Source organism: Halichoerus grypus, chromosome 13, assembly GCF_964656455.1.
Source record: "Halichoerus grypus chromosome 13, mHalGry1.hap1.1, whole genome shotgun sequence".
NCBI classification, from domain to species: Eukaryota; Metazoa; Chordata; class Mammalia; order Carnivora; family Phocidae; genus Halichoerus; species Halichoerus grypus.
This window is the reverse complement of record NC_135724.1, coordinates 2,949,789-2,975,167: the sequence shown is the minus strand read 5'-3', so window position 1 is coordinate 2,975,167 and position 25,379 is coordinate 2,949,789. Positions and strand designations below refer to the sequence as shown.

The window sequence follows — 25,379 nt, the reverse complement described above, 5'->3', positions numbered from 1 at the left end:
GGGCCCGCTCGTCTTACCTCTGTGCTCTAGCGCAGGACCGTTGGCACCCCAGCTCTGGTAGAGAGAAGCAAAGTCCTTTGGAATGTACGTCTTGAAGATATTGAGGATGTCCAGGCGCTTCTCGTGGCCGTCAGACGCGGGCTTGCTGGCGTGCAGGGCGGGCTGGGCCTGCAGGGCTGCGTGCCCCCTGGGGCCCGCTCCACAGCTAGCCAGCGGCCGCAGCTCGGGGCCGGCCTTGGAGGGGGGCTCGCGGGGAGGTAGAGGGGGGCCCCCGTCGCCTTTCACCTGTGGCTGACCCTGAGGCTGGGGGCTGAATTTGGCTTTTAGGGGGTCCGGGGCACTGTGCTTATTTGGGGGGCCGAGGCTGGCCCCCGCCGGAGGGGTGACGTACTTGTCCCCTGGCCTGCTACTGGTCGGGGGCTGGGTGCCTGCCCGGGCAATGACGGAGGACGTGGGGGTGGCACTTCGGCTGAAGCCACCGCCGCCCGCCGCGGGCCCCGGTCTGGGGCTGGCCTCCTGCCTGGGCTTCGGCAGGGGCAGCTGCGTGGGGCCGCCGTGTGGCTCAGGGCCATGGCCAGGTTTGGTCTGCCGGGGCCCGTCGGGGCCGGCCACCCAAAGCGCACAGGGGCCCCCGGAATGGCTCTCCTTGCTCTTCGGCACGCTAGCGGCTTTCGGGGTCACGCCCAGGGGCGAGGGGCTGCCTTTGGGCCCCGGCGCCCCTCCCGGCACCTGAGTGCGCGTGAACCGAGCGATGGGCAGAGGTTGGCACTCTTTGCCCCCGAGGGCAGGCGGGGGGCCCGTGCGTCCGCTCCGGGCCAGGAAAACCAAGTTGTTTCTGATGCTTTTGTAACCGTTGGGCTGAATCCACTGGGGGGCCATGGAGTTGCAGCTGACCCTGTGCCAGATGCGCTTGTGCATCCACAGGACCTCGGGGTAGTACGTCTTGTGGCTGCAGTAAGGACACGGGTGAACGGCCAGCGCAGCCTGCACGGACGAGGCCAGTTCCTTGTGGCTGGGGTCGTCCCGGCTCGACCGCTCGCTGAGGTCTAGCGGCACCAGGTCCGGGGCCGGCACCTTCCGTCCCCCCGCAGCGTGCTCCCTCGTGTGCAAATCAGACAGCTTCTCCTTCAGGGGGTGAGCCGGGCTCGCGGACAAGAGCTGCAGGTCTGCTCCTTCCGGAAAAGTCTGAACCGAATGTGAAGGGAAGTCTGCGGTGTCCCTGGAGATGGAGACCTCCTGCTTCGGGTGAAATGCAGGCATCTTGATGTCCACGGAAAACCTGGGCGGCTCTGATCTCTTGGAAGCATCTCGGCTCCTGTTTTCGAGCACGGACACGGAAGCTGCGCTCCCCGCTCTGGGCTCCCCGGGGCCTGTGGCTGGCACGTTACTCCCAGGCGCGTGACTCTGTTCTCCATTGGAGAGCACTGTCGATGCCACCTCTTCAGAAAAGCAGAAGCGGAGTGGCTTTCCCCCTGGAGGATCAGAATGTAAAACGTGACGTTACCATTTCTCATCAGGACAGAACAAGACAGAGTAGCACACCCAAGGCCCTGTGGCCCCGCGCAGGGAGCACGGGTCCTCGGGACACCACGGGCTGCTCCCCACAACGCGCTCAACAGCGGGCCAGGTTTAAGGGCAAAAGGACGGTATCTGGGGTGGGGTTGGTTTCTTCAGTTGATTAACTCAGTAGATCGTCAGGAGAAATAAAATCTAATTGCCTGTAACTACGCAGTTACTCGTTAACAGAGGGTAAGTAGTTATACCAAACACCAAGAAATACCTGCTCTGTACTAGCACAAGGCTTCCCACGACTCTCAGGGAACTCTTTAAATGCAGTCACAGTTAGGGGTCCCGGGGACGTAAGGCAAGGAGAACCAGAGACGCTGAGAGGCAGCCCGTGGTCACACGAGGCTGGGCCTGAAAATGGCTTACTTTGCCCGGGGGATCCTGTGGCTGCCCCAGAAATGTCTGGGCTATAGGTCGACTTCAGACGGATCCAGAACGGTCCCTAATGACTCTCTCTCTTAAGGTCCACTGTTACAGTCCAAAAGGCTTGACAACTGAAGTTTCCCTTCAGAGGCATGAGAAGGAAGGGTAAGTGAGGCCACTCATCCCCACCTTTCCCCGGAGGGATGCCCGGGACGGGGACCCTGAACTCTCTGCCCCTGGAGTTCCCGCCTGCAGTGCTCCCGCAAGAGAGGCAGCCTGGGTGTGCCCAGATGCCCTGGCACAGGGAGGCCCGCCTCTTCCCAAACCAGGCTGCATGGAGGGCATCAGTGGCAGGTGGGAGCGGGGCTCCGTGCCCTTCAGACCGACATGCTAAAGCCTCTGCGAGCGAGACCAGACTACACCCCAAGGGGATTCAACACAACTTGAGAGAAACTCCATTTTACATTTATTTGCACTGATGACTTTGGGTTAGTGAGCTCAACATCTGGAAGGTGTACAAATGTTTCTGGATATCTCAAAACTTTCCAAACTACAGAACACAAGTTCACATCGTGGACACGACAGTGAATGCCACCTGTCACCGATGCAATGGGTTAAAATGTCAGGTGCCCACTTATGGCAAGGCCCAATATCGCTGGTCTTCATTTAAGAATATTTACAGACTTAAACATTTGCAGTGGAATGTAGGTATCTATTTACAAAAAAAATGTTCTTTAAAAATTTTCTAAGTATATTTTCTGGAGTTAAGGCTCAGGAATCCCATCAAATTGGTATTTTTTTTAAATGTATTCCAAAGGGATATTCATGGCAGCAGGAAGGCATCCTTCAGAGAATGCGTTTTGACAGAGATCAGAAGGAGCAGAGTAACCAATGTGCTGTTTCAATTAGTAGGTAGTTAATGAGCCACTCCTATGCAATTTTAAAGGGTTATGTCCCACATAAAACAGGTGACCAGTACGTAGTGATGAGCAGGATGGGTGAGGAGATAAGACGACACAGGAGGGATAAATGTTCAGATTCCTGTCGGCACCAAAATGCTAACACGTGATCCACTTTGGGGATGTCTGCCTGTCCTGAATATCATGTCCTGTTCCCCGGAAGGCACACTGAGCAGCCCCGGGAATCTCTGCTGATTAAAGGGCACTTAACCTGGGACTAAACGTGCAGAAAACTCGTGGCCTTTGTTCAATTCCCACTGATGCTCAGAATGTCAAAGTCACTTTCAAATGTTCAAAGAGAGAAACTCCAGGGGTTGGGGGCCCTAGTTTTTCCTGTATTAAAGGAATATGGACTTACGAAAACACATGCCAGAGACTATGAGTCGAATCCCAAAGTTGAAAGAGAGGACAGTGTAACCTGACACGGTACATCTGTGGGGGTTTCAAAGCACATCTGTCCAAGTCCCCACATTTTATGCTCCCAGAAAGGATTATAAAACATCATAGCAGAACTTCCAATACCTCTGACCAAGACACTAAATCATGAGATGCCTGCGACCTGCACTCGGTCACTGAAGCCATCGATGGGGGTGGGGGCAAAGCTGGTGTCACAGGAAACCTGTCATGAGAAAAACGAAGCCCTCCTTCCCAATGGCCGTCTAACTCCCAGAGGACAGTTAGGAACGAGGGACACGGACAATGGCCGTCTGACTCCCGGAGGACAGTTCGGAACGAGGGACACGGACAATGGCCGTCTGACTCCCGGAGGACCGTTCGGAACGAGGGACACGGACAATGGCCGTCGGACTCCCGGAGGACCGTTCGGAACGAGGGACACGGACAATGGCCGTCGGACTCCCGGAGGACCGTTCGGAACGAGGGACACGGACAATGGCCGTCTGACTCCCGGAGGACCGTTCGGAACGAGGGACACGGACAATGGCCGTCGGACTCCCGGAGGACCGTTCGGAACGAGGGACACGGACAATGGCCGTCGGACTCCCGGAGGACCGTTCGGAACGAGGGACACGGACAATGGCCGTCGGACTCCCGGAGGACCGTTCGGAACGAGGGACACGGACAATGGCCGTCGGACTCCCGGAGGACCGTTCGGAACGAGGGACACGGACAATGGCCGTCGGACTCCCGGAGGACCGTTCGGAACGAGGGACACGGACAATGGCCGTCGGACTCCCGGAGGACCGTTCGGAACGAGGGACACGGACAATGGCCGTCGGACTCCCGGAGGACAGTTCGGAACGAGGGACACGGACAATCTGACGCTGAAGGAGGGGACAGGGGAGCAGCTGAGGAACCAGGCGCTTCTTCAGACCAGGAGCCCACAGCTCTCAGCCCCAGGCGCCCCTTTCCTTCGTGAGGGTCCCCACTACGGGTCTGATGAACCGCAGGTCACCACAGAGAAGCACCGAGCCAGCCCGCGGCCCTGGCACCTCCAGCCCACCCCACGAAGCCAGCGGGGTCACTCAAGGCTGCCAAGCTTCAGGGCATCCAGGCCAAAGCAGGTGCAGAGGGGCCACCCTGGGGCCCCATGCTCCCGGCTTCCAGAGTACCATCCCCGACTTTGTTGACAAGGGCAAGTCACCTACATGGTGGGCTTCCCACGGGCCACACCCACCGGGCTCGAGGGGCACCCACACTTCCCCAGCCACCTGCTCCGTGAGCCACGCCCTCGGGGGCAGCCTGAACCAAGCACTTTATGAGGCTCCACCAAAGGGCTGTGTGCTCTGAGTGTGGGGCCTGATGTATTTCCCGTAGACAGCTGCGTGTAACCCTGACCACGAGGCTAAGCGGAGTGTCTGCAGAGGACAGGCTCCGAGAGGCGCCGTGGCCAGGACACCCAGCCACAGCGTCCTGACCTTCGTGAAGCACGTGCCTTGTGCAGAGCAGCTGGATCCGTGCGGCCCCGGGAGGCCTGCCTCGGTCACCACCTGACACCTGTACCTCGAGTACCCTACGACAGGGTAATCGCGGCCACACACACACACACGTGTGCACGCGGGGGCGCACATGTGAACACATGCATGCACATGGAAACATGCACAGGGGCACGCACATGCGAACTCATGTATGTGTGCATGTGAAAACATGCCCACGTGTGTACACACTGATGCAAGCATGTGAACACGTGTGCATGTATGTGAAACCATTCACTAGTACCTATTACCGCCTCTTTTCTTTTCCTCTGTCAATTAAGAACCCACAACTGAAAGGCAGACCTCTGTGTTGTTACCCCGCGGAGACAAGCAGGCCCTGGACACGGCCCTGTGGATCCGAGGACCCGGGTTCCGTCCTGGCCCCGGTGCAGGGGATGCTCGACAGGGCCGCGGGCCGCGGTGCATTCCCACTCCTGCACTCGGGCTCTCCAACTCACGCTCTCACGCGCTGTTCCTCACGTTCTCTACGCCAGGTGCTTGGTTGAGCTGCTGCTGGGCCCAGGTGCGTCAGGGAAGGATGCGTTCCACTCTCCCCCCACCCCGTACTTGCTGCATCACGGCCGTTACCGATCCCTGTGAATAACGACTATAACGTGTGTAGTCCCACACATGGCCAAGGGTTCTCTTGCCGCCCTGCCTCTCCAGGTCCCAGGGAGCGCCTGCAGGTCCTGCCCGGTGCTCGGACCCTGCAGGCTCTGGGGACCCAGGGCAGGGCTGCCAGGGGACCCAGAGCCCCGCGCGCGCCGGAGCTGTGGACCCAGGTGCAGCCAAGTCCAGCACGTCCCACGCTGGGCTCCCCGACAGCAAGTGCACGACACGGGCAACCGCAAACACTGCATTCAGTGCCAGCCTCCTCATACTTCGGGCTGACGGGAAAAATGAGGGGGGCTGTCTTAAAGGTTAAGAAAGGGTCAAACTTCCAAGCTATTAAAATTTCACAAGGAAGAAAGTCTAAGATCCATCACTGAGATTCTTTAGTAAAAAAAAAAAAGTTGGCGACGCAGCCCTAATTCTAAGGAGTCTTGGAAACAGAACCTTCCTCCGCCCAAACCCAAAATGACTTTACCGGAACCACCACCACAAGGCCCTTCAACAACTGTACTATAGTTTCTTGCAAAGACTTTATCTAATTTCTTCCAACTCATTAGCACTATAATTTCCTTTTTAACAGAAAAATTCAAAGTTTCACTTCTTCATATTTTCCACTGTGACCGTCGCCCACATGTGACAAACACCTTTACTACCTCTCCCGTCCTTCCAGCGGCTGGAGCTCAGCGGCAACGCTGCTCGGGCATCGGCCCTTCTTTCCCCGGACGGAGGACAGAGCACCAAGGCCGGGCGGCGGCTGTGCCGCGGAGTCTCACCGGGCTCCCGGCCCAGGCTGTCTGCTGGGGGCCCTGCCTTCTATGAGAACAGAGCCCGCCGCCCGCGCAGCCCGGCTCCCGGGAACGGACGGCGCCTGTGGTGGGGCTCCGCTCCTGGGCGGGGGGGCGGGGTGCCTACGGAGCCAGAAGAGGCTCAGCAGGACCTCCGTCTGCCTGCAGCGCGCTCAGCTCGGCCACACCTGTCGAGAACGTGTCCTCCTCCATGCCCTCCACCCCCGTGACAGAAGACGGAGGCCGCAGCGCACCACCCTGCACGGCGATGCTTAAACACCCTCACCCTTCACCACCGCACATCCGCGGGACCTCACTGCGCTCCTCAGCCGCGGAGGTGCTTTGTGCAAACCTTAACACCATCAAAACGTATTTTGCAACTGACCTGCTAAGATTAGGGAAATTCTGGATGCCTTGGCGTTTTTGTTTATAAAACAGGATGTGTTTCAAAATATTTTATCTCAGGTTTGGCAAAAAAAAGCCACCCAGCACCATAACAGCCCATGGATTGTCCGGCACGATTCCCTCTGTGGCGAGGCTTACGACACTGGCCACTCGGCGCATGGGCCTGGCCTCAGCTGACAGTCCGGGGACCAGACGATGCGAGGCTGCGTCGAGGGCTCTGAGCTGCACTGTGAGCTGAAACAATGCCCCTGCTCAGGACCGACAGGGATGAAGGATGCTACAGTGTCCGTGCTCCCACCATCATTTCTACCAGGGGCCTCGATGAAGAAATGGGACTAGACCAGTTTATCAGATCCGAGACTGACACTCAGCCAAAACCTTCAGCAACAGAACAAAGACTCAGAGGTTTTCAACAAGATGGAACAAAGGCTGAAAAATAACAAGAAATCCCAGGAGGAAAAACAGAAAGCACAGGAAGTGAAAGGTCTGGCTTAAGAGCTATGCTGGGAAAGACTCCAGGGTCCTAGGGGACCACAAGCCCAGTGTGTTAGATCAAGAAAGCATCCTCAGGCAGACATCTAGCTGGAAGAGCCCAACCCCGGCTCTGAGCCACACACCAAGAAGAAAGAAGATGAATGGGAGCATGTCCAGAACAGGCCTACTGGGGGGAGGTTTCTGGAAACTGAGCAATATGAACAAGGCTTGCAGCATCTTGGACTCTTCTACCTAGAAAAGTGGGCTGGTGGCTACACTGCCCCGAACCTTGACATTCGCTCAGTATAGGATGAACGAAGGAAAGATTTATTCAAGGGCAGCATTGTGTCTGCACACTAGAATCACCCGTAATAACACAGACCATCACTGGCAAGAAATTCCCAAGCCCAGACCAAGAGCCAGCCTTTCAGGGGAGGAGCCTTTTCTACAAAAACCTCAGGGTGATTCAAACTGTGGCCAAGACTGAAGAGCAGTGGGGTCAACACAGGACGAACACCTGTGAGTCACAGAGGACCTGGCCGCAGGGGAGGCCAAGGTGGACGTGCCGCCGCTCCTCTCGGGGACAGGCATGCAGAAGCCTAAGTCAGCTCCCAGGAACCGAGTGACTGCACAAGGCCACCTGCCCCCGGCCCCAAGGCTCTAAGGGACCTCGAGCCGCTGGTGTCATGTGCGTCTCCGGTACCCTCATTTCTCCGTGCGAGCCCCTTTTCTGCACAGGTACATGGGAGGTTAAGGGGAGAGCATCACCTTGTAAAAAACGCTTTGTCGCTGTGTGATTTATAACTTGAACACTAGCACTGAGGATTTCTCCCAGGAGCAGCTATGCAGCGCGCACTCAGTAACGGGGGAGTGCCCCGGGGACGTGGCGTCTGGGGGGGGGGGTCGCTATAATGGGGCCTATTTCTAGCCCCAGGTCTCCTACAGTCGCTCACTCGTGAGCATGGGCCCCTGTAGGCTCCTCTGTCTGCTAGAGGACTCCGGCTGTTTGCCTCTCTTTCCAGGGTTCTTATAATTTCTTACCTTCCCACTCTTCTGGTCCAAACAAAACACAAAACAAACTCCTCGCTAAGCACAAAACCAGGAATACCCTTCCGTACGGTGGGCCTCCCTCTGTCCAAAACACCGCAGTGGACCCTTCACAGGGAAGCTATGGTCCCTGCCAGCAGCTGTGTGCTGAGAGGCATCAGCAGATCTCCCGCAGACTGACTTGCCCCCATTATCCGCGGACGTGTGGCCGGTCTTCCCCGTGTCTCACCCCGGTGAGCTAGGCTGTGAACACAGAGGACTGATTCGGATTCCAGCATCGGCGGATCTTACGGGACGTTATCAGCGACCACCGTCTGTCACGGAAGCCCAGGAGACGGTGGGAGTACGGCTGGTCTGTCCACTGGCTCTGCGTCACTGCCCCACCTCAGCAGCCTTCCCACAGAGCCAAGTCGCTCGTGTCCGGGGCCCGCTGGCGGCCAGGCCGGGTCCTCACTGCCCGCCAGCCAGGGACCGTGGGTGCGGGGAGCGGGCGGCGCCAGGCACACGCCAGGAACACTCCCGGGTCACGGCAGACCGTGTGTGATCCTTTGCACTGTGTCCACATGAAAATGAGGAGCTGGACAGAAAAGCAGAGGGTAAGGAGCTCCAGCATCGAGAGGAGACAAAACTGCAAGACCGCGGGGAACAGGTTTTGAATCTCTTGGTCAACAAGGCTCTGGGGGTCACGCGGCTCTTCAGCCAGAACCCGGCATTCAACAGGTTAAAAGTAGGCTCCAGGGAAAGCAAGATAAGAAAGCTCCCCTGGGGGGCCATGGAGCATGGGGAGACCCTGCAGGCCTGAGCAGAGGCGCAGTGGTGCCCGGAGGGAGTGCTGATCCACACCTGGCCACCGTCCAACCACCACACTTTCCCCCTAACGGAGCTACGGGCCATGTGGGGGCACTGAGACTCTATTCCAGGTTTGTGTGTCTCAAGCTTTCCTCCCTTTCTTTTACACTCTTCTGCCCTAAAAAAACATGTGAATGAGCACCTGGTCACCTAAGGTGCGGCAGGAATATTTTACAATGTACGTAACAAAGTCACTGAAATGGTCTGCAGAACACCTCCTTGGGCCGTAATGGAACAAACGCTTGACCATGAGAACGGAGTTCACCTCATCCAGCACATCCACTGACCAGCGGGGTGGGCTTCCCACACGCCGACAGCCCCCGCCCCCCCACAGGCCCCAGGAATTCACCAGGCTCTGCTCCGTCCCCAAGGAGCACCTCCCAGACCTCCCTCCATAAAATAACAGCCCCCTCGCACACCCTTTCCCGCCACATGCTCTGTTTCCCTGGCATCTGTCTTCCTCCCTGCCGGGTGCGGGTATGTGTCCTCTCTGCCTCTCCCCAAAAGGATCTGAGCTCCAAAAACACAAACCAGGTTTTATGCAAGTACTGTTATCACCAGCATCTAGCGCATGTGGCACGAGGTAGACGTTCCATGAACGCACACTGAAGTAACGAATGAATAAAACAAGTCATCTAACGTCGAGTCATATGTATGGAGACTGAGCACAGGAAAGCACCCCAAGAAGTACGAAGTGGAATATGAATTAGTCAATTCAGCAAATACTTCTCACGGGCTTGTAGAGATGAAAAGTAAACCCTGTGTCGTGTGGGCAGTCGCGAGGCCTCGCGGTCCTAGCAACGAGCAGCAAAACTGCCAACCTAGTTACCGACCTAGTTACCGACCTAGTTACCAACCTAGTTACCAAGCACGGGTCCTGGAAATACGGCCAGTGTAGTGAAGGCGCAGTTACGGGAGCGGGGGCAGGCACGGCGGCTTTCCCGGTGTAAGACGACAGGACCCCACGCTGCTCAGACCTGGAGAGTTCTAAGGGGACCCACCCTCTGGAATTCCTCAGTCCATGAACAAAATCAGACACCTGCTCGGACGTTACGAGGAAAGGTCCGGCTGGGGCAATATCCTTTGTCTCGCTAAAACATAAGGACTTCCTATTATTAAGGCCGTCTTCCCACTGCCAAGTTCCCACAGCCCTGAGAACCGAACTTTGATTTTTAACACGGGCCGAGACCTAAGTCAGGCTGTGTTCTACCATGAACTCTGCCAGTGTCCTCCATCGGGCCAGGTAACGCCGACCCATCCGTACTCGAGCTGTGAGGGCAAACTACTGAACCCACCAATTACTCCACCTCCACTATTCCCAAAGACTGCCTCTTTTGAAAAATAAACAAGATTTCTGTAATGAATGTGAGCTGAATATGGAAAAAAAATTATTTTTCTATTTTCCGGTTAAGACCGGGGCACCGTGCAGACACACAGCCCGCAGAGTGAAGTGCAGGATGGAAATGCACTCAGAGGAAAGGGGTGTGAGAGGCTCTACCTCAGGAGGGGGTCGGCGGGCCGCCTCCTGGCTGTGTCCTGAGCATCTGCCGGAGGAGAAGCAGATACCACGCGGGGGAAGCTCGGCGTGGCCTCTCCTAGGACAGAACTCTATTTAGGTTGGGTGCGCTCGGGGTAAAGCATGGGGCCTCACATGAGTGGCAAATTTCCAGAACTGTTCATACTGAACCCAAATGCTCTCAAGTCATGCAATTCTAGAAGAGGATCTTTCTCTCCAAGATAGGAAGCACGAGCACACGCTGATAAAGAAAAATTAAAAATGACCGCACGGTAACGCCGTCACCAGTGACGGATCTACCCTGGCCAGCTGCGGCGGATGACGAGGACAGCCCAGCGCACCCCCCAGGTCCGCGTGCTGTGGCCGCGCAGTCCATGCGTCCTCCTGCCACAGCCCCACGGCAGCCGGCTCCTCCCCAGCGCGTCCCGGGGCGCAGGGAGAGGCATCATCTCCGGGGCCCTCCTCCCACCCGCGGGGAGCCCTGTGCAACCCAAGTATGGGATTCGATCAGCAGCCCCATGCTCTTAATTAAAATCCAGACGTAGTATTTCAGTGATGACCCCAAACGGCGGCTGCGCCCGGGCTGATGGCAAACTGCACATTCAGGTAATTGGCTGGCCCATCCCAGCAGCTGTGACTTCGGAGAGTCCTCACACCTCTTCCTACTTGCGCCTCTTTACTGAAAAGAAAAAATCTACAAACAATTCCACAGAAGTGTATGGGGGAAGTGTGGGTAATCGAGACAGAAAACAGCTTCTATCCTAAACCATACTAGTGATCTGAGCTTTATATGGCACATACAGTAACCCTCCTACAAAGATAAAATATCCCAACTACTACAAGCCTGAAGAAGTCTATTAACTGAGAACTACTGTATGAAAAATAAGTCTAGGGGCGCCTGGGTGGCTCAGTGGGTTAAGCGTCTGCCTTCAGCTCAGGTCATGATCTCAGGGGATCCCGTCCCCCATCGGGCTCCCTGCTCGCTGGGGAGTCTGCTTCTCCCTCTGTCCCTCCCCCTCCACTCGTGTACGTGTGTGCTCTCGTGCATATGCATGTGTGTCTCAAATTAAAAAAATCTTTTTTAAAAAAAGGAAAAAAATAACTCTAACATTTCAGCAGTTAATTTCAGTATTTGTGAATTTCCAGTAACTTTTATAATAAATATCACCAGTTACAAAAACCTTGATGTGATAGCAAGAACATTACAGTGTTTAAATAATATTTCTCAGCAGATTCTTCTCTTACCATCTTTTTACCTGTCTTAACAGGTCAACTGGTAACCAAAAACAGGCCAGAGTAAAGGTAAGATGGGAGCCACCAGGCATCGAAGTTTAGCCGAAGCCTGGGAGTTCCTCAGACAACTGACATGCAAGACATTAACAAAGAGAAAACAGCACACATGTCCCAGATTTTAAGCTTTAGGTTTTCTTGTATAAGCTGGTTAATTTGTTCAGTCAGAAATCCAATATTTAGCTTGTAACCCCTTTTCTTCAGAAATCAAAATATGGTTGGGGCACCTGGGTGGCTCAGTTGGTTAAGCGACTGCCTTCGGCTCAGGTCATGATCCTGGAGTTCCTGGATCGAGTCCCGCATCGGGCTCCCTGCTCAGCAGGGAGTCTGCTTCTCCCTCTGACCCTCCCCACTCTCATGTGCTTGCTCTCTCTCATTCTCTCTCTCTCAAATAAATAAATAAAATCTTTAAAAAAAAAAAAAAGAGCCCCTGGAAAGATGTTTCAATGAGAAAAAGCTCAGAAACAGGAACACTGATTCTCAAAGAAAAGTGATGAAGATGTAGCACTTGGCTGGAGAGGAGATGCAGAAGCATTATTGCTGTAAGAGGTTTTGGATAGGACATAGAAAATGCTCAAGAGAACTTTTGGCCGTATTAACCACGGGGCTTTTCAATTAAGACACACAACTCAGGAGTTCGGTGCAAGTGAAGCTAAGGAATCACAGGAAAACACTGTCACGGGCTGGTTTAACCTGGAAGCTCTTCTTCCCGAAAACGAAGGGAAAATAACCAAGAGCCAAAGACACAGCTGGAATGTGCCGTCCGCAGAGGGACGCAGGAGGGCAGGGGAACAGTGGGGAACAGCGGGGCCGAGGCCATGTGACCAAACACGGAGACTGGGAGCCCGTCCGGGACCTGGACCCCAGCACTGAACACAGAGCACCAGCGTGGTTCCCTCCACGCGTCCTGAGACCACAGCCTCTGGTGTCCACGAACAATAATGCAAACCGCTTCCAACGGTCCGCTATCTAGCAAGTTTAGTCCTGTGGCCAGGAAAACTTCTCTTAGGTGTTCTAAAGCTCTCTCATGTACGTCATTACACACGCAATGTGAACTACAAAAAGAAGAAAGCCTAAATGATAAGGAAAGTGCCAGGAACTAAAATAATGGGTGACAGCTAAATAATATTTTCAAATTTTTATAAATGAATGTGTATTTTATTCCCCAAGTTGCTCCTGCTACTTTCTCTCTGTGACTGAGTACAGTATATGAGTTTTCATTTTATTTTTTTAAAGATTTTATGTATTTGAGAGAGACAGCGCGAGAGGGAACACAAGCAAGGGGAGTGGGAGAGGGAGAAGCAGGCTTCCCGCCGAGCAGGGAGCCCGATGCGGGGCTCGATCCCCTGAGATCATGACCTGAGCCGAAGGCAGACGCTTAACCAACTGAGTCACCCAAGTCCCCTCAAGTTTTCATTTTAAATAATTGATCTATTAACATAAACAACTTGTAAAACGAACTTATTTGCATTAATAGAAAAATAGGTAAGAATCTTCACACTTTGGAAGCCATATTTTGATTTCTGAAGAAAAGGGGTTACAAGTTAAATATTGGATTTCTGACTGAACAAATTAACCAGCTTATACAAGAAAACCTAAAGCTTAAAATCTGGGAAAGAACTTTTTCAAGAATTTTCCCAAAACCAGGTTTTAAAGGTTAATCAGACATCTTAAGTCTCCACAGAGCTTCAGCTCCTAACCAGCAGTCTGTCCCGCCATAAGCTCAATCACATTCTTGAAATCTAGAACTCACTAACTGCTTCCTGACTCAACCATGAAAACACATCACCCCAGGGGCTGCTGTGTTTAAAAAAAAAAATCCCAGGGGCGCCTGGGTGGCTCAGTCGGTTAAGCGTCTGCCTTCAGCTCGGGTCGAGGTCCCAGGGTCCTGGGATTGAGCCCAGTGTCGGGCTCCCTGCTCGGCGGGGAGCCTGCTTCTCTCTCCCTCTGCCTGCCGCTCTGTCTACTTGTGCTCTCTCTCTGTCAGATAAATAAATAAAATCTTTAAAAAAATAAAAATAAAATAAATAAATAAAAATCCCATCCTTGCTGAAGCGAACAGAATCCAAGTCTACTTTCATAGCCGCTATCCATTTTACACGCCCTCCTTGACCTCCAAAATCTAACCGCAAACTACAACTCATCCATTTGAAAAAACGCACACAAATGCAAAAAGAAATCATGAAACAAAAGTTTACAAACCATGCTCTGCACGGCAACAAACATTTGCATTTGACACAACTAGAAGGAAAGTAAATCAAATCTTCCAAGAACGGTCAAATAAATGCTGGAAAGAAGGTCCTTCCACCACTTTTGGATTTCAGGACGTCACCATGGGAGAAGAGAGGAAGGAAAGGGGCAGGACAGCTCGGCACCGGGCGCCTCTTCCCCATCACCCCCGGCGGTCCTCCTTGCTCATGGGACGGAGTCTAGAACCAAGAAGGCACCTAACTTCAACCACCTGCTTTCTCTTTCGCAAGAAGTGTTTCAGGACATCAGGAACGAGTAAGATTTGAGAAGGAGCATAAAACCCAAATTCTGTGTATTTACAAATAAATTATAATGATTTTTTTTTAAAAAATCGGATTATCTATCGGTATAGTCTTCAGAGCCACAACCAGGTACGTGTCCGACTTGCAGAACAGGGTCCGTGCTCCCAGCCTTGGGGAAGACGGCTTTCCCTCGAGCAGCTGCTTCAGGCCGCCAGGCGCTGTGCGGGCCATCCGCCGCTAGATGGCACCTGCTCACAATCTATAACCCCTACGCTCCTGCCCAGCTACCTGTGTGGTCCCTGGACTTCAGAAATGGGACTGAAGAGGTATCGACTTTTAAACAACACAATTTATTAGCAAAAGATGCACACCAGGAACGTGCTTTAAACTCTGGTCAACACAACCGTGCCCATTTCTCCTGAAAGGGCTAAATCAGCATTTGAAAGTAGTTCATCAATAGGTCTTTAAGCATCTTAACATTGTTTGTGTTTGTTCATCAATACTTTCAGAAGGTTAAAATGCAGAGGTCTTTAATGATGCATTTGAATTATTTGGCAAACATGAAGTCAGAAGAAGTAACATCTCTCTATGCATTAGACTTTGGGGGACTGCACCTTCAAATGTCCAACTTGCTGAAAGTTAATGATCTAGCAATTGATTTAAACTACTTCGGTACTTCAGTAAATGACTTGAAAATTTTCATCAGCAGGTATTTTCACCTTCACTTCAAAGCAGTTCCTTTCAAAGTTAAAACAGAGGCAGTTTCTAGGGGTGTGAGCGCCATATCCAGTCTAAGAAGGTGGGCCTGGATCCTTGTCCCTCTAGACTCAGGTCTGAAGGCCGAGTTCTAGTCGCAAGGCCGCCGTATCTACTGGGGAAACTCCGTCCTCCAGTGCACCCCAGCTCGGGCAACAGCCCCTCATCCAACAAGTAAGGCCTGCACATCTCTATGTGTCCCACATTCTGCTCTGAGCAGGATACAAGTTACCAGCCTCAGGGCTTTGAGTTAGAAAACCAGGAATAGGCATTTAAGACTGTGTGTAGGAAGTAGGTGATAAACTGAAAGCATTTCCACAGTTGGTCCTTCCCTTAGTTGGGTCCCCAGATGGGGCCATCCTGCACTTGCCCAGGTGACCGACCACGTAGCACCTCAGGAGAATCATGACTGCACCCCATGCCGTGTGGGACTGGCGCAAAGCCGCCACGCTTCTAGACTTTCCAGACCCACCCTCACTTTAGAAGAGCAGGAGGACCCAACCGGGGCCGTATGGGGCAACCACATGCAAGGCCGGGTTCGGGGGACTGGCTCTGGGGGGCTGGGGGGCACCTGCCACAGGCATCTGGAAAGATGGGCACACGTCAAAGGGGAGCATGGTCCACTGTATGCATGGTGTGGCAGGATTTCCTACGTCCTTCCACAAACAGAATATTGTATATGTCAAAATTAAAATCACTTCCATTCTTTGAGTAATGTCCTACGTATCTTCTGATGAGATGCATCGATTAGCTCTGGGGGTGGCTTTTTCTGAGCACTTGCCAGGATTCACCATCTAAATGCCCACAAAGTTAAAACATTACTATTTCATGAAGCTAAATATATAAAATAAATATCAAGCATTCCTTCTCTTGTGGCTCTAGTTGATTCCTGACACAGATGGTCCTGGTCTAGGATGAAGCGTGAACCACAAAGCCATGAGCGGAGAGGCAGCCGCTGAGAAAGTTAACTAAGCCGGCCAGAGCCTGTGTGGCCGGAGGTCTTGTCCACACCAGGACGCTGAGTCGGTGATCTTACAGCCTTTTACGGTTACAAATGCATAAATGAGTATGAAACACATACAGACTTCCTATCTCATGCGAAGAGTTCCAACCATTATATAAATATTAAATCTCAACAGTTCCACTCCACCAAGATACTTAGTGGAAAGAACTGTTTTATGTTTCACTTAATAATTTAAGCAGCTCTTCCCAAATCACATCACTAAACTTCTTCTGGAATCTCAGGCAGGCTGCCTAAACCACATTATGAGTTGTGACCATGGGGTTGTAATTAGAATGTTCTTCGTTAAAATGCAAAAGGAAAAAAAGAGCTCACGGACATTCCTCCTTCATGAACTTCTCTATCCCTTACTTTTCATTTTTTCTCCTGTTTTGATAAATAGGCAGTAACTACGCCCCCCTTCCCGTGGATCTTCAGTTTTGCTCCTAAATGACGGCTCACGTCAACCTCCCCAGTTTTTAGAAAGTCAAGACAGAGAGAGTCACAAGCCTGATGGAACAATGCCGCTCAGAGGATCTTGGAAAAGCCCCGATTACTCCATGTATTTTCTCAGCCATTTCAGTCATATTGCTATTCTGAGAAAGAGGTGCAAAATAGGATTTCTGAGGTTGTTTACTAGGAGCTGGGTGACTAAGTCAGAGGCCCCAATCTATGAATTAAAACTTTCTTAAAGCTAAGGAAAGCGTTTCCATCAAATTCTGTTAGCTGAACACCAAAGGATGGGCCCTGTGGCTCTGCTTGTCCCCCACCCCGCCCGGTGTCCCCTGTGCGGAGAAGGCCCTGCAGGGTCACACGGGGGCCAGCCCGGACCTCGGCCCACCGCGGACGCCAGCGATCTGGGGCCAAGGGGCAGGGCAAGTGGGCCAAGAAGCAGAACCGGCTCCGGCTTTTCATCCGGCTGGCAACACACCTCCACCACGTTTCTCCCACATTCAGGAACACGGCTGGCTCTGCACAGTGGCCCAGAAAAGCTGTATTTTGGAGCACTGACCCTATGTGGGCAATTTCCAGCCACGACGATGGCACGTGTGTGTGTGCACATGCATGTCTGTGCACACGCGTGGGAGCGGACAAGCTGTGGGCGGCTCTTCCGAGGACATCCGTTGTGTGCACGAGTCACGCCTCAGCCTCATGCCGCCTATTTGCTAGAGACGTCATCGAAGTCAACACTAACTGATGTATTTGCTCTTTGAATAAGCAGCTCAGGGGTGGCCAGAGGTCCCCCGGCTGATTCAGAGTTGAGCCAGGCGCACACGGCTGTCCCCGACACAGGTGACGGGAGCTAATCAGAGCGATCGGAACAAACGGGAGCCAGCGGCGTGGACACAGCCCTGAGTCGGCCCGGGACCTCCCTGAGCAGCGCTCCAGAGCCCGGAAGGTTCTGCCAGCTCCCTGCACTTGACCTGTTCTACAGAGTCTATGACCTGTGCTCGGGGTCCCTGTGACCCGCGAAGCCCCCACAGGGGCTGCAAACGCAGCAGAACCAGACCCTCCCAAGGGCACGGTGAGCTGCGCTCAGGCAGAGAGCAAGGCTGCGACCTGCAAAATGGAAACTCGTGTGAGCGTCCAAATCCCGTTACCTGGAGTCACCGGAGAACAGCAAGTGCCCACCAGCTCCACGTCGGACACCGCGTCTTCCTGACCTAAAAAGGTCCTCTCTGGCTACTACGTTCCCCTTCGTTTATAACCTCCTGTGCTCTCAAAATGCTGGCAACTCACAGTTTCATGCAGGACCGAGAAAGATCCACTGGTTGTGGTGGCAGAGTTGAAGCCATAGCATCGAGAGCCGTAAACCACATCTAAAAATAGACTGTGTTCACGGACGTTAATTATCTGCTGCGCTGCTGAGCCATCCCCTCGCTGCCCTGGAGATCACCGGGCTCCGTGTGGCCCGACCAGGGGCATTCCCTCACCACCGCATCTGGGTCTGCCTGTCTGGCCTCACCCCGTTGCACACACGGTCACACGACCACTCACACACCGCACACCCACCACACACGACCACGCACACACACGACCAGGCGTTCGCGTGCACGCACACGCACACGCACACACACACAACTTCCCACAAGAGAACCACAGTGTGCCCGGGTCAGGAGGACCGCAGGGGTCAGCGGCTGTCCAACACAATAATTACACCCATGACCCTAAGTCCTGAGAACGCACTCATTTTCCCACAGCCAGACAATTACAAAGTCCAGAACTGAAAACACCACGAACACACCATTCTTTAAAAGGAGAAAATGTGTGTTGAGGCTATTTTTAAAGAACTGAGAGCATCAATCCATACCCTTAAGAATGTCAAGAGACCAATCTCCAGCGCCACCAGGAGCCGAGGGGCAGAAATACAAGGTCCCATCTTCCTGCCCCCATTCACAGACTTCTGTCCACTTCATGACTTACAGAACACACCCACACCAAAACTGAAACATGCAACTGCAACAAATGAAATGCTGATTATGTTTAGAATCTGGCTAAAAACTCCCATTAGTCACATGCAATCATCCTGATGTCTTCAAAACCACAGCTCAAACGCCCAGCATCCAGATGGGTCACGAGCGGCCCTCTGCGCCCTCCCTGGACGGCTTCCACTCCACAGTGCTGACTCGCCATCGGCTTGCCCGTTCCCACGCAGGAGCTCACCAGCCCTGGGACAGAAATCACGCTATTTCTTCTCTGCTGGCCATCAGGTCACAAGAACAAGGACCTGGGCTTTCCACTCCTCCCTAGGGGCTTCTACAAAGCACCCAGTGGGCGGGTACCAATTTTTGGTAATGAAGGTAGGTTACTGAAAAGCAGCTAAGCAAATGCAGGGAGTGAGGTAAGGACCCCCTGAGGCATGCCGCCCCTCCTCGATCACCGCAAAGCTAGGAGGCCGATGAGGACAGTTTACGGGGGACCCCGGGTCCACTGTCCCTACTAACCTCCCTCCAACCCCCAACAAGCCCATGTCTTTGATCACTGCAGTGTGAGTGTGCATGTGTGTGCACGTGCATGGGGGGGTACATGCACGTGCATGGTGGCGTCCAGGAGAGCATAGTCTGACAGGCCATGGGAGACACTGCGTCCACCCTCATGGTCCCCTGGCAGCAAATGCTGTGTCTCTGTGGGACAAGTGGACACACCTGGCCCTGCTTCTTGCATAGATTCCAAACCCATGGCTCAGGCCTGCAGGGCGGGAAGCAGGATGCACGGATGCTAACTTTCCTTGAAAGTGCCTGGCGAAGTGGCTTCCCTGAGCCACGGCAACGAGACAACCCACCAGCTCACAGGGACACAGGTCCCAGGGAACAGGGTCTGCGGAGCCACCATAGGTCAGAAGACACCTCAACGCCCGACCACCCCTTGCCAGACACACCGTCAACACGTTCCAACAGGGTCTCAGCACTGTTTAAATGTGAAGAGCAGGGACCAGAAGACTCACTTTATCATTCAAGGAGTATGTGGGTATGCATGTCACCTCATCTATGCGAAAACTTCAGGATTTGGGTAGAAACTAAAATGTGCTCAAGAAATCTACAAAATGGTAAATGAAATACCTTCCAAGTGAACAAAGAGCATAGCATAGCGTCCCCTTACTCTGTCCCTCCGGGGCACCCCGCTCGCCCCGACCCTCGCCGCACCCCCACTCGCCCCGACCCTCCGCCACACCCCACTTACTCTGTCCATCCTGAGCTATTATATACACACACACTTTACCACTGGGTCTTGATGGCGATCCAGCCCCCAGGGGCCGTCTGGCAACGTCTGGAGACAGTCTGCGTTGTCTCTGGGTTGGGGGCTGCTGTCATCTAGGGGCAGAGACCACAGACACTGCAAAACACCCCTCAGAGCCCAGGGCAGCCCCACCACGAAGCCACCAGCTCGGAAATCAGCAGCACGAGGCTGAGAAGCCCTGGGCTAGGGCCCGGGTTGCCCCGACTGCAGGTGGGGTGACCCAGAGCTCTCTGCAGGACTGGCACCCCGGCAAAGGTTCAACCAGTGCCAGGCAGCCTGGCCTGCTGACGGGGCGCAGGGGGTCACCGAGGCCTCCCAGAGTGATGAGATGCACACAGAGCAGCCAGGAGGGTGAGCCAACGGCAGACCAGGAGGTGATGGTCCACGGAGGCACGCAGACCGAGGAGGTAGGCACCCGGACTGAGAGGCCATCCATGGAGGCGTCCAGACGAGAGGGGAGGGGTCCGCAGAGGAGGCCAGGATAGCCTGAAGCCCCCAGGCTCCCAGTCCCCTTTTAGTTTCCAGACACTCAAGTATGTTGTGATGATCCAACAGCAGGTCTTAATTTAAAAACCACGATGAAGGATTCATCAGTTACACAGACAACCACAGTCATAAATCCTTTCATATTTTTACAAAACATCCCACGTTAGTGTGTGACGTAATTAGAAAGCGCGTGACGCACGCAGGTCTTGCTTCAGTGCCACATCACACAATGGCGGCCAGCCCCTTCCCCACTCAGCTGGGGTCAAAAGACAACGCCATGGTTTGGATGCCCACCTGCAATCCCATCCGGTGACGGGCACGTGGCGGGCCGTGTCCCGTCCGACAGGCTGGGGATGCATCGGCATGAGTGGCGTCCACTCCAACTGGACAGCACCACGCTCTGGCCCAGTAAGTAAGGCCATTGTCCCTTCTGCCCCCATGAAATATGGACACGAGGCGCACTGAAATCTGCCAGCAGGCCATTCCTGGGAGAAGAACCTGCGAAGTCTAGTTGAACCTACGTGATGCAGGACACTCTGTCCCTTCTGTGCTGGCCTCTCCATCAGGGCGGGCGTCATCCACACACACGCAGGAATTGTGACAAACGTCCATGAACGCTGACACTGACCTCGCCACCACCTAACTCCAAGCTGTTGCGCCCTAGGAAGCCTCCAACGCACACCAGGAAGCCTGTGAACACAGCTTTCCTGTCTTGACGAGCCCTTCCCCTTCCGACGTGACCCTTCTCGGCTTTGCCAGCCTGTGTGCATCACGCAGGGTTTCTAGGCTTCGGGCAGAACCTTTCTGTACACCCACGAGACGCACAAATTCCCAGGGGACGATAACTTTCTTCTTCGCGGCAAGTCCCAACAACTCCACGGAGACCCAGGAATAAACGGGGTCTTCCCTTCCTTGGGCACACAGACAGAGGGACCCAGGAATAAAGGGGGTCTTCCCTTCCTTGGGCACACAGACAGAGAGACCCAGGAATAAACGGGGTCTTCCCTTCCTTGGGCACACAGACAGAGGGACCCAGGAATAAACGGGGTCTTCCCTTCCGTGGGCACACAGACAGAGGGACCCAGGAATAAACGGGGTCTTCCCTTCCTTGGGCACACAGACAGAGGGACCCAGGAATAAACGGGGTCTTCCCTTCCTTGGGCACACAGACAGAGGGACCCAGGAATAAACGGGGTCTTCCCTTCCTTGGGCACACAGACAGAGAAACCCAGGAATAAAGGGGGTCTTCCCTTTCTTGGGCACACAGACAGAGAAACCCAGGAATAAAGGGGGTCTTCCCTTTCTTGGGCACACAGACAGAGAAACCCAGGAATAAACGGGGTCTTCCCTTTCTTGGGCACACAGACAGAGGGACCCAGGAATAAACGGGGTCTTCCCTTCCTTGGGCACACAGACAGAGAGACCCAGGAATAAACGGGGTCTTCCCTTCCTTGGGCACACAGACAGAGAGACCCAGGAATAAACGGGGTCTTCCCTTTCTTGGGCACACAGACAGAGAAACCCAGGAATAAACGGGGTCTTCCCTTTCTTGGGCACACAGACAGAGAAACCCAGGAATAAACGGGGTCTTCCCTTTCTTGGGCACACAGACAGAGGGACCCAGGAATAAACGGGGTCTTCCCTTCCTTGGGCACACAGACAGAGAGACCCAGGAATAAACGGGGTCTTCCCTTCCTTGGGCACACAGACAGAGAAACCCAGGAATAAAGGGGGTCTTCCCTTTCTTGGGCACACAGACAGAGAGACCCAGGAATAAACGGGGTCTTCCCTTTCTTGGGCACACAGACAGAGGGACCCAGGAATAAACGGGGTCTTCCCTTCCTTGGGCACACAGACAGAGAGACCCAGGAATAAACGGGGTCTTCCCTTCCTTGGGCACACAGACAGAGAGACCCAGGAATAAACGGGGTCTTCCCTTTCTTGGGCACACAGACAGAGAAACCCAGGAATAAACGGGGTCTTCCCTTTCTTGGGCACACAGACAGAGAAACCCAGGAATAAACGGGGTCTTCCCTTTCTTGGGCACACAGACACAGAGAAACCCAGGAATAAACGGGGTCTTCCCTTTCTTGGGCACACAGACACAGAGAAACCCAGGAATAAACGGGGTCTTCCCTTCCTTGGGCACACAGACACAGAGCACACCTGTGAGCGCAGACAGCACACAGCACCTCCTCCCGGTCCGACCTCACACCTGCCTGGTGCGGGCTCAGGTGTGTAAGCCGGAGGGGGGCTCTCCTGGCTTCACCAGACCCACCTGTCGGAACCCTGGTGCTCTCATTTACAAGCGAGGAGGACGGGTTAGTAAACTCTGAGTTAACCCCTCTATCGAACAGCCTGTGCTGTGAAGTTGAGAATAAATCGCAACCGAGCGCAAGACCACCACGCCCGCACAGAGCGGCCCTGTGAACGCTGGCCCCCCGCGAGCAGGAAATGCCATCCCAGAGAGTGCTACAGCTCCCCTGCATTCCCATGGCCTTTTTACAGTAAAACAAAACACAGATTCAGAAAATAAAACCAAGGCACAGTTGGACCAATTACTCTAAGGGGAACACGCTTGTAAGCACACTCAGGTCGGGCTGCGCGAGCAGCCTCCCTCTGGTCCCACACCAACGCCCCTCCTGGGACGCGTCCACCAGCCGCCAGGGACAACCAAGAACTCTGACTCGGTACGCGGCGAGACAGAAACGGCGGCTTCCAAGAGCTGACACGCTCAAAGTCCCACGGCGGGAAGCGTACGCGTTCATGACCACAAGTAGGAAAGGGGAGGCACGCTGCTCTCAAGGATGTGCCCAATGTGACCCCCATAAACCAGGGGAACAAGACGGCGGGGTGGGGGGCACACGGGAAATGGAAGGGGCGCCTTGCAAAACTGGTAAGTGCACATGTGTGCATGGTGAGTATTTTCTGTTCTCTCTCATTCACAGAAAACAACCTCCACAAAGCCGTCCCTGCCTTCCCAGTGAGGAACCGCCTCCGTGCAGAAACGTTCCTGTACAAGTTTAGGGCCAACACTTAGATGTTTATCTCCTTAACACTTTGAAGCAAAGTCAACCTAAACTCCGGGCCTCAAGGGGCGCCCGGCTGGCTCAGTCAGTGAGCGTGCGACTCTCAAACTTGGGGTCGTGAGTTCAAGCCCCACATCGGGCCTGGAGCCTACTTACAGAAATCTACAAAACTCTGGGCCCGAAGACCCTGAACAGAGCTCGGCTAAACAGAGGCCTCACCTCCCATTCACCAGCCGAAGCCAAACCCACAGAGAGTCCAACACATCCTGATCCTGGTGCATCAGAACACGAAGGAGAGCTGTATGATAAGAAGCTGACAGAAGTTACCATTTCAGACACATATCCAGCCAGTGACCGGAAATAACGTGCACATACACACTCCCAACACAAGCAAACACAGACACGGAGCCAGAAGACGGGAGCCAAGAGGAAAGGCTCCGGGAGAATTAACACCGTCCTTACCGTGTTCGCTCCCTGCAGGAGTATCTACTGTAAATTCACAAAAACCCTATTTTTGTAAGATCAGGGATCCCAAAGAAGAACTCTTGGATGACCAACGTTCCACTGTGAAATTTAATTAATGACAAAAATTTCATTATCAAAATTAATAAAACCCTAAGGTCTTCAACTTGTGCCCAAAAGATTGCAGGAAAGCCTACCACCCACATGACACTTCTGCCAAATGAAATTTTAAAGAAAAAAAATGAAGATTTTGAAGTAAACAGTAAAAATTGATTTTGAAAACCAAAAACCAAAAAGCAGGCACTTGAATTTCACCTCAGGAAAGATTACTGTGCTGGTAGAAACACCGCCATGCACACACCAGAATTAATTACAGGGGTAGGACGACGGAACTCTGCTCCCCGCGGGCCCGAGACACCTGCTGGTGTCTGTGCAGGGTGCAGGGGCCGGCCTCCCGCTGCTCCGGGGAGCTGGGCAGGAGACCCTTCCCCCGCAGCGGACCCACGGCGGGTCTGGTGTGAGCCCCGCGTCCTCTGGTCAGAGGCCCCGCCCGGGTCTGCAGGGGCGGCATGTGGCTGGCACTGTGGACAGGCCGGCGGGGCGCGTGGGTCCCCGGAGCCGGCCCCCTGCCTGTCCCAGAAGGGCCACAGCGGTAACTGGACAGAGCCTCCCGCTCTCGGGTCTCAGATCCAGGCATCCATTCTCCTGCGTCCAGGGTTTCAAGAGCAGTTTTAGGACTGGGAACAGTGGCTTCTTGCTTTCTGCAGGGAGACAATTCTGGAACGTTCCGGGGGCCACCCCAGAAGGCCCAGCTCGTGCCAGGCCCTCTCAGTCCACCCAAGGATTCTGTAAAGCCCTGCACGATGTATGCTCCTGCCTAAGATACGGACAGCAATTCCCGTTGCCTGAACCCCGACAGGTAAAATGCCTTGCTTTGCAAGAGAGGAAAAGCCCGATGCCTCTGAAAACTTCAGCTTGTTCTGAGAGAACAGAAACTCTTCTGCATTTCACCACTGGAATCAGTGAAATGGGTGCTGGGTGCTGTGTGAGTCAGGACGGGGAGGGAGGAGGGATTCTCCACTCGGGGCTCCTGGGCAGGCCCGCGCATCTGCCAACGTTCATCGGGCAGCGACCCCGCACGACTCACACCCACGCGGCAAGACATCGCCCAGGGGTTGCAGGGCCGGCCCACTGGCTCCTGCCCCGCGCCAAGCCCCGCGCCAACCCCCACCCACCTGCCCAGGCGCGCTCCTGGCCCTCTGGGCACATCAGCCAGAGGAGCGTGCGCGGCTAGGAACACACGCTGTCAGGCGTCGAGACCAAAGAAGAGCAGCTAGAATCCTGTAACAGGCTCGCCTCTGTGACGCGCTGTGTTCTTGAGACAGCCGAGAAGCACGCTGAATCCCGTGGGTCAGCACCATCCAGTAAACTTTCTCCCGGGGTGGAAACGCCGTCATCTTGCCGGTCTGCACTGCAGCCTCCAGGGGCTAAGCACCCGCACGGGGGACAGAGCGGCCTTGGATGTGACACGTGTCATCCTGGGTAAACACACATGCTCGGCCACCCTCCTAATGCCCCCGAGATAAACATCCACCAGCGTGCCAACTACGGACGGC

General features: G+C 54.2%; 1 protein-coding gene across 1 annotated transcript in view; it reads right to left on the bottom strand.

Moving 5' to 3' along the window:
• Positions 1-25,379, bottom strand: part of ZNF516 (zinc finger protein 516) — a 117,559-nt gene that overhangs the window by 17,914 nt on the left and 74,266 nt on the right. Inside the window, 1 exon segment of the mRNA XM_078060165.1 lies at positions 18-1,472. Within this exon segment, the coding sequence (XP_077916291.1) occupies positions 18-1,472 (1,455 nt within the window).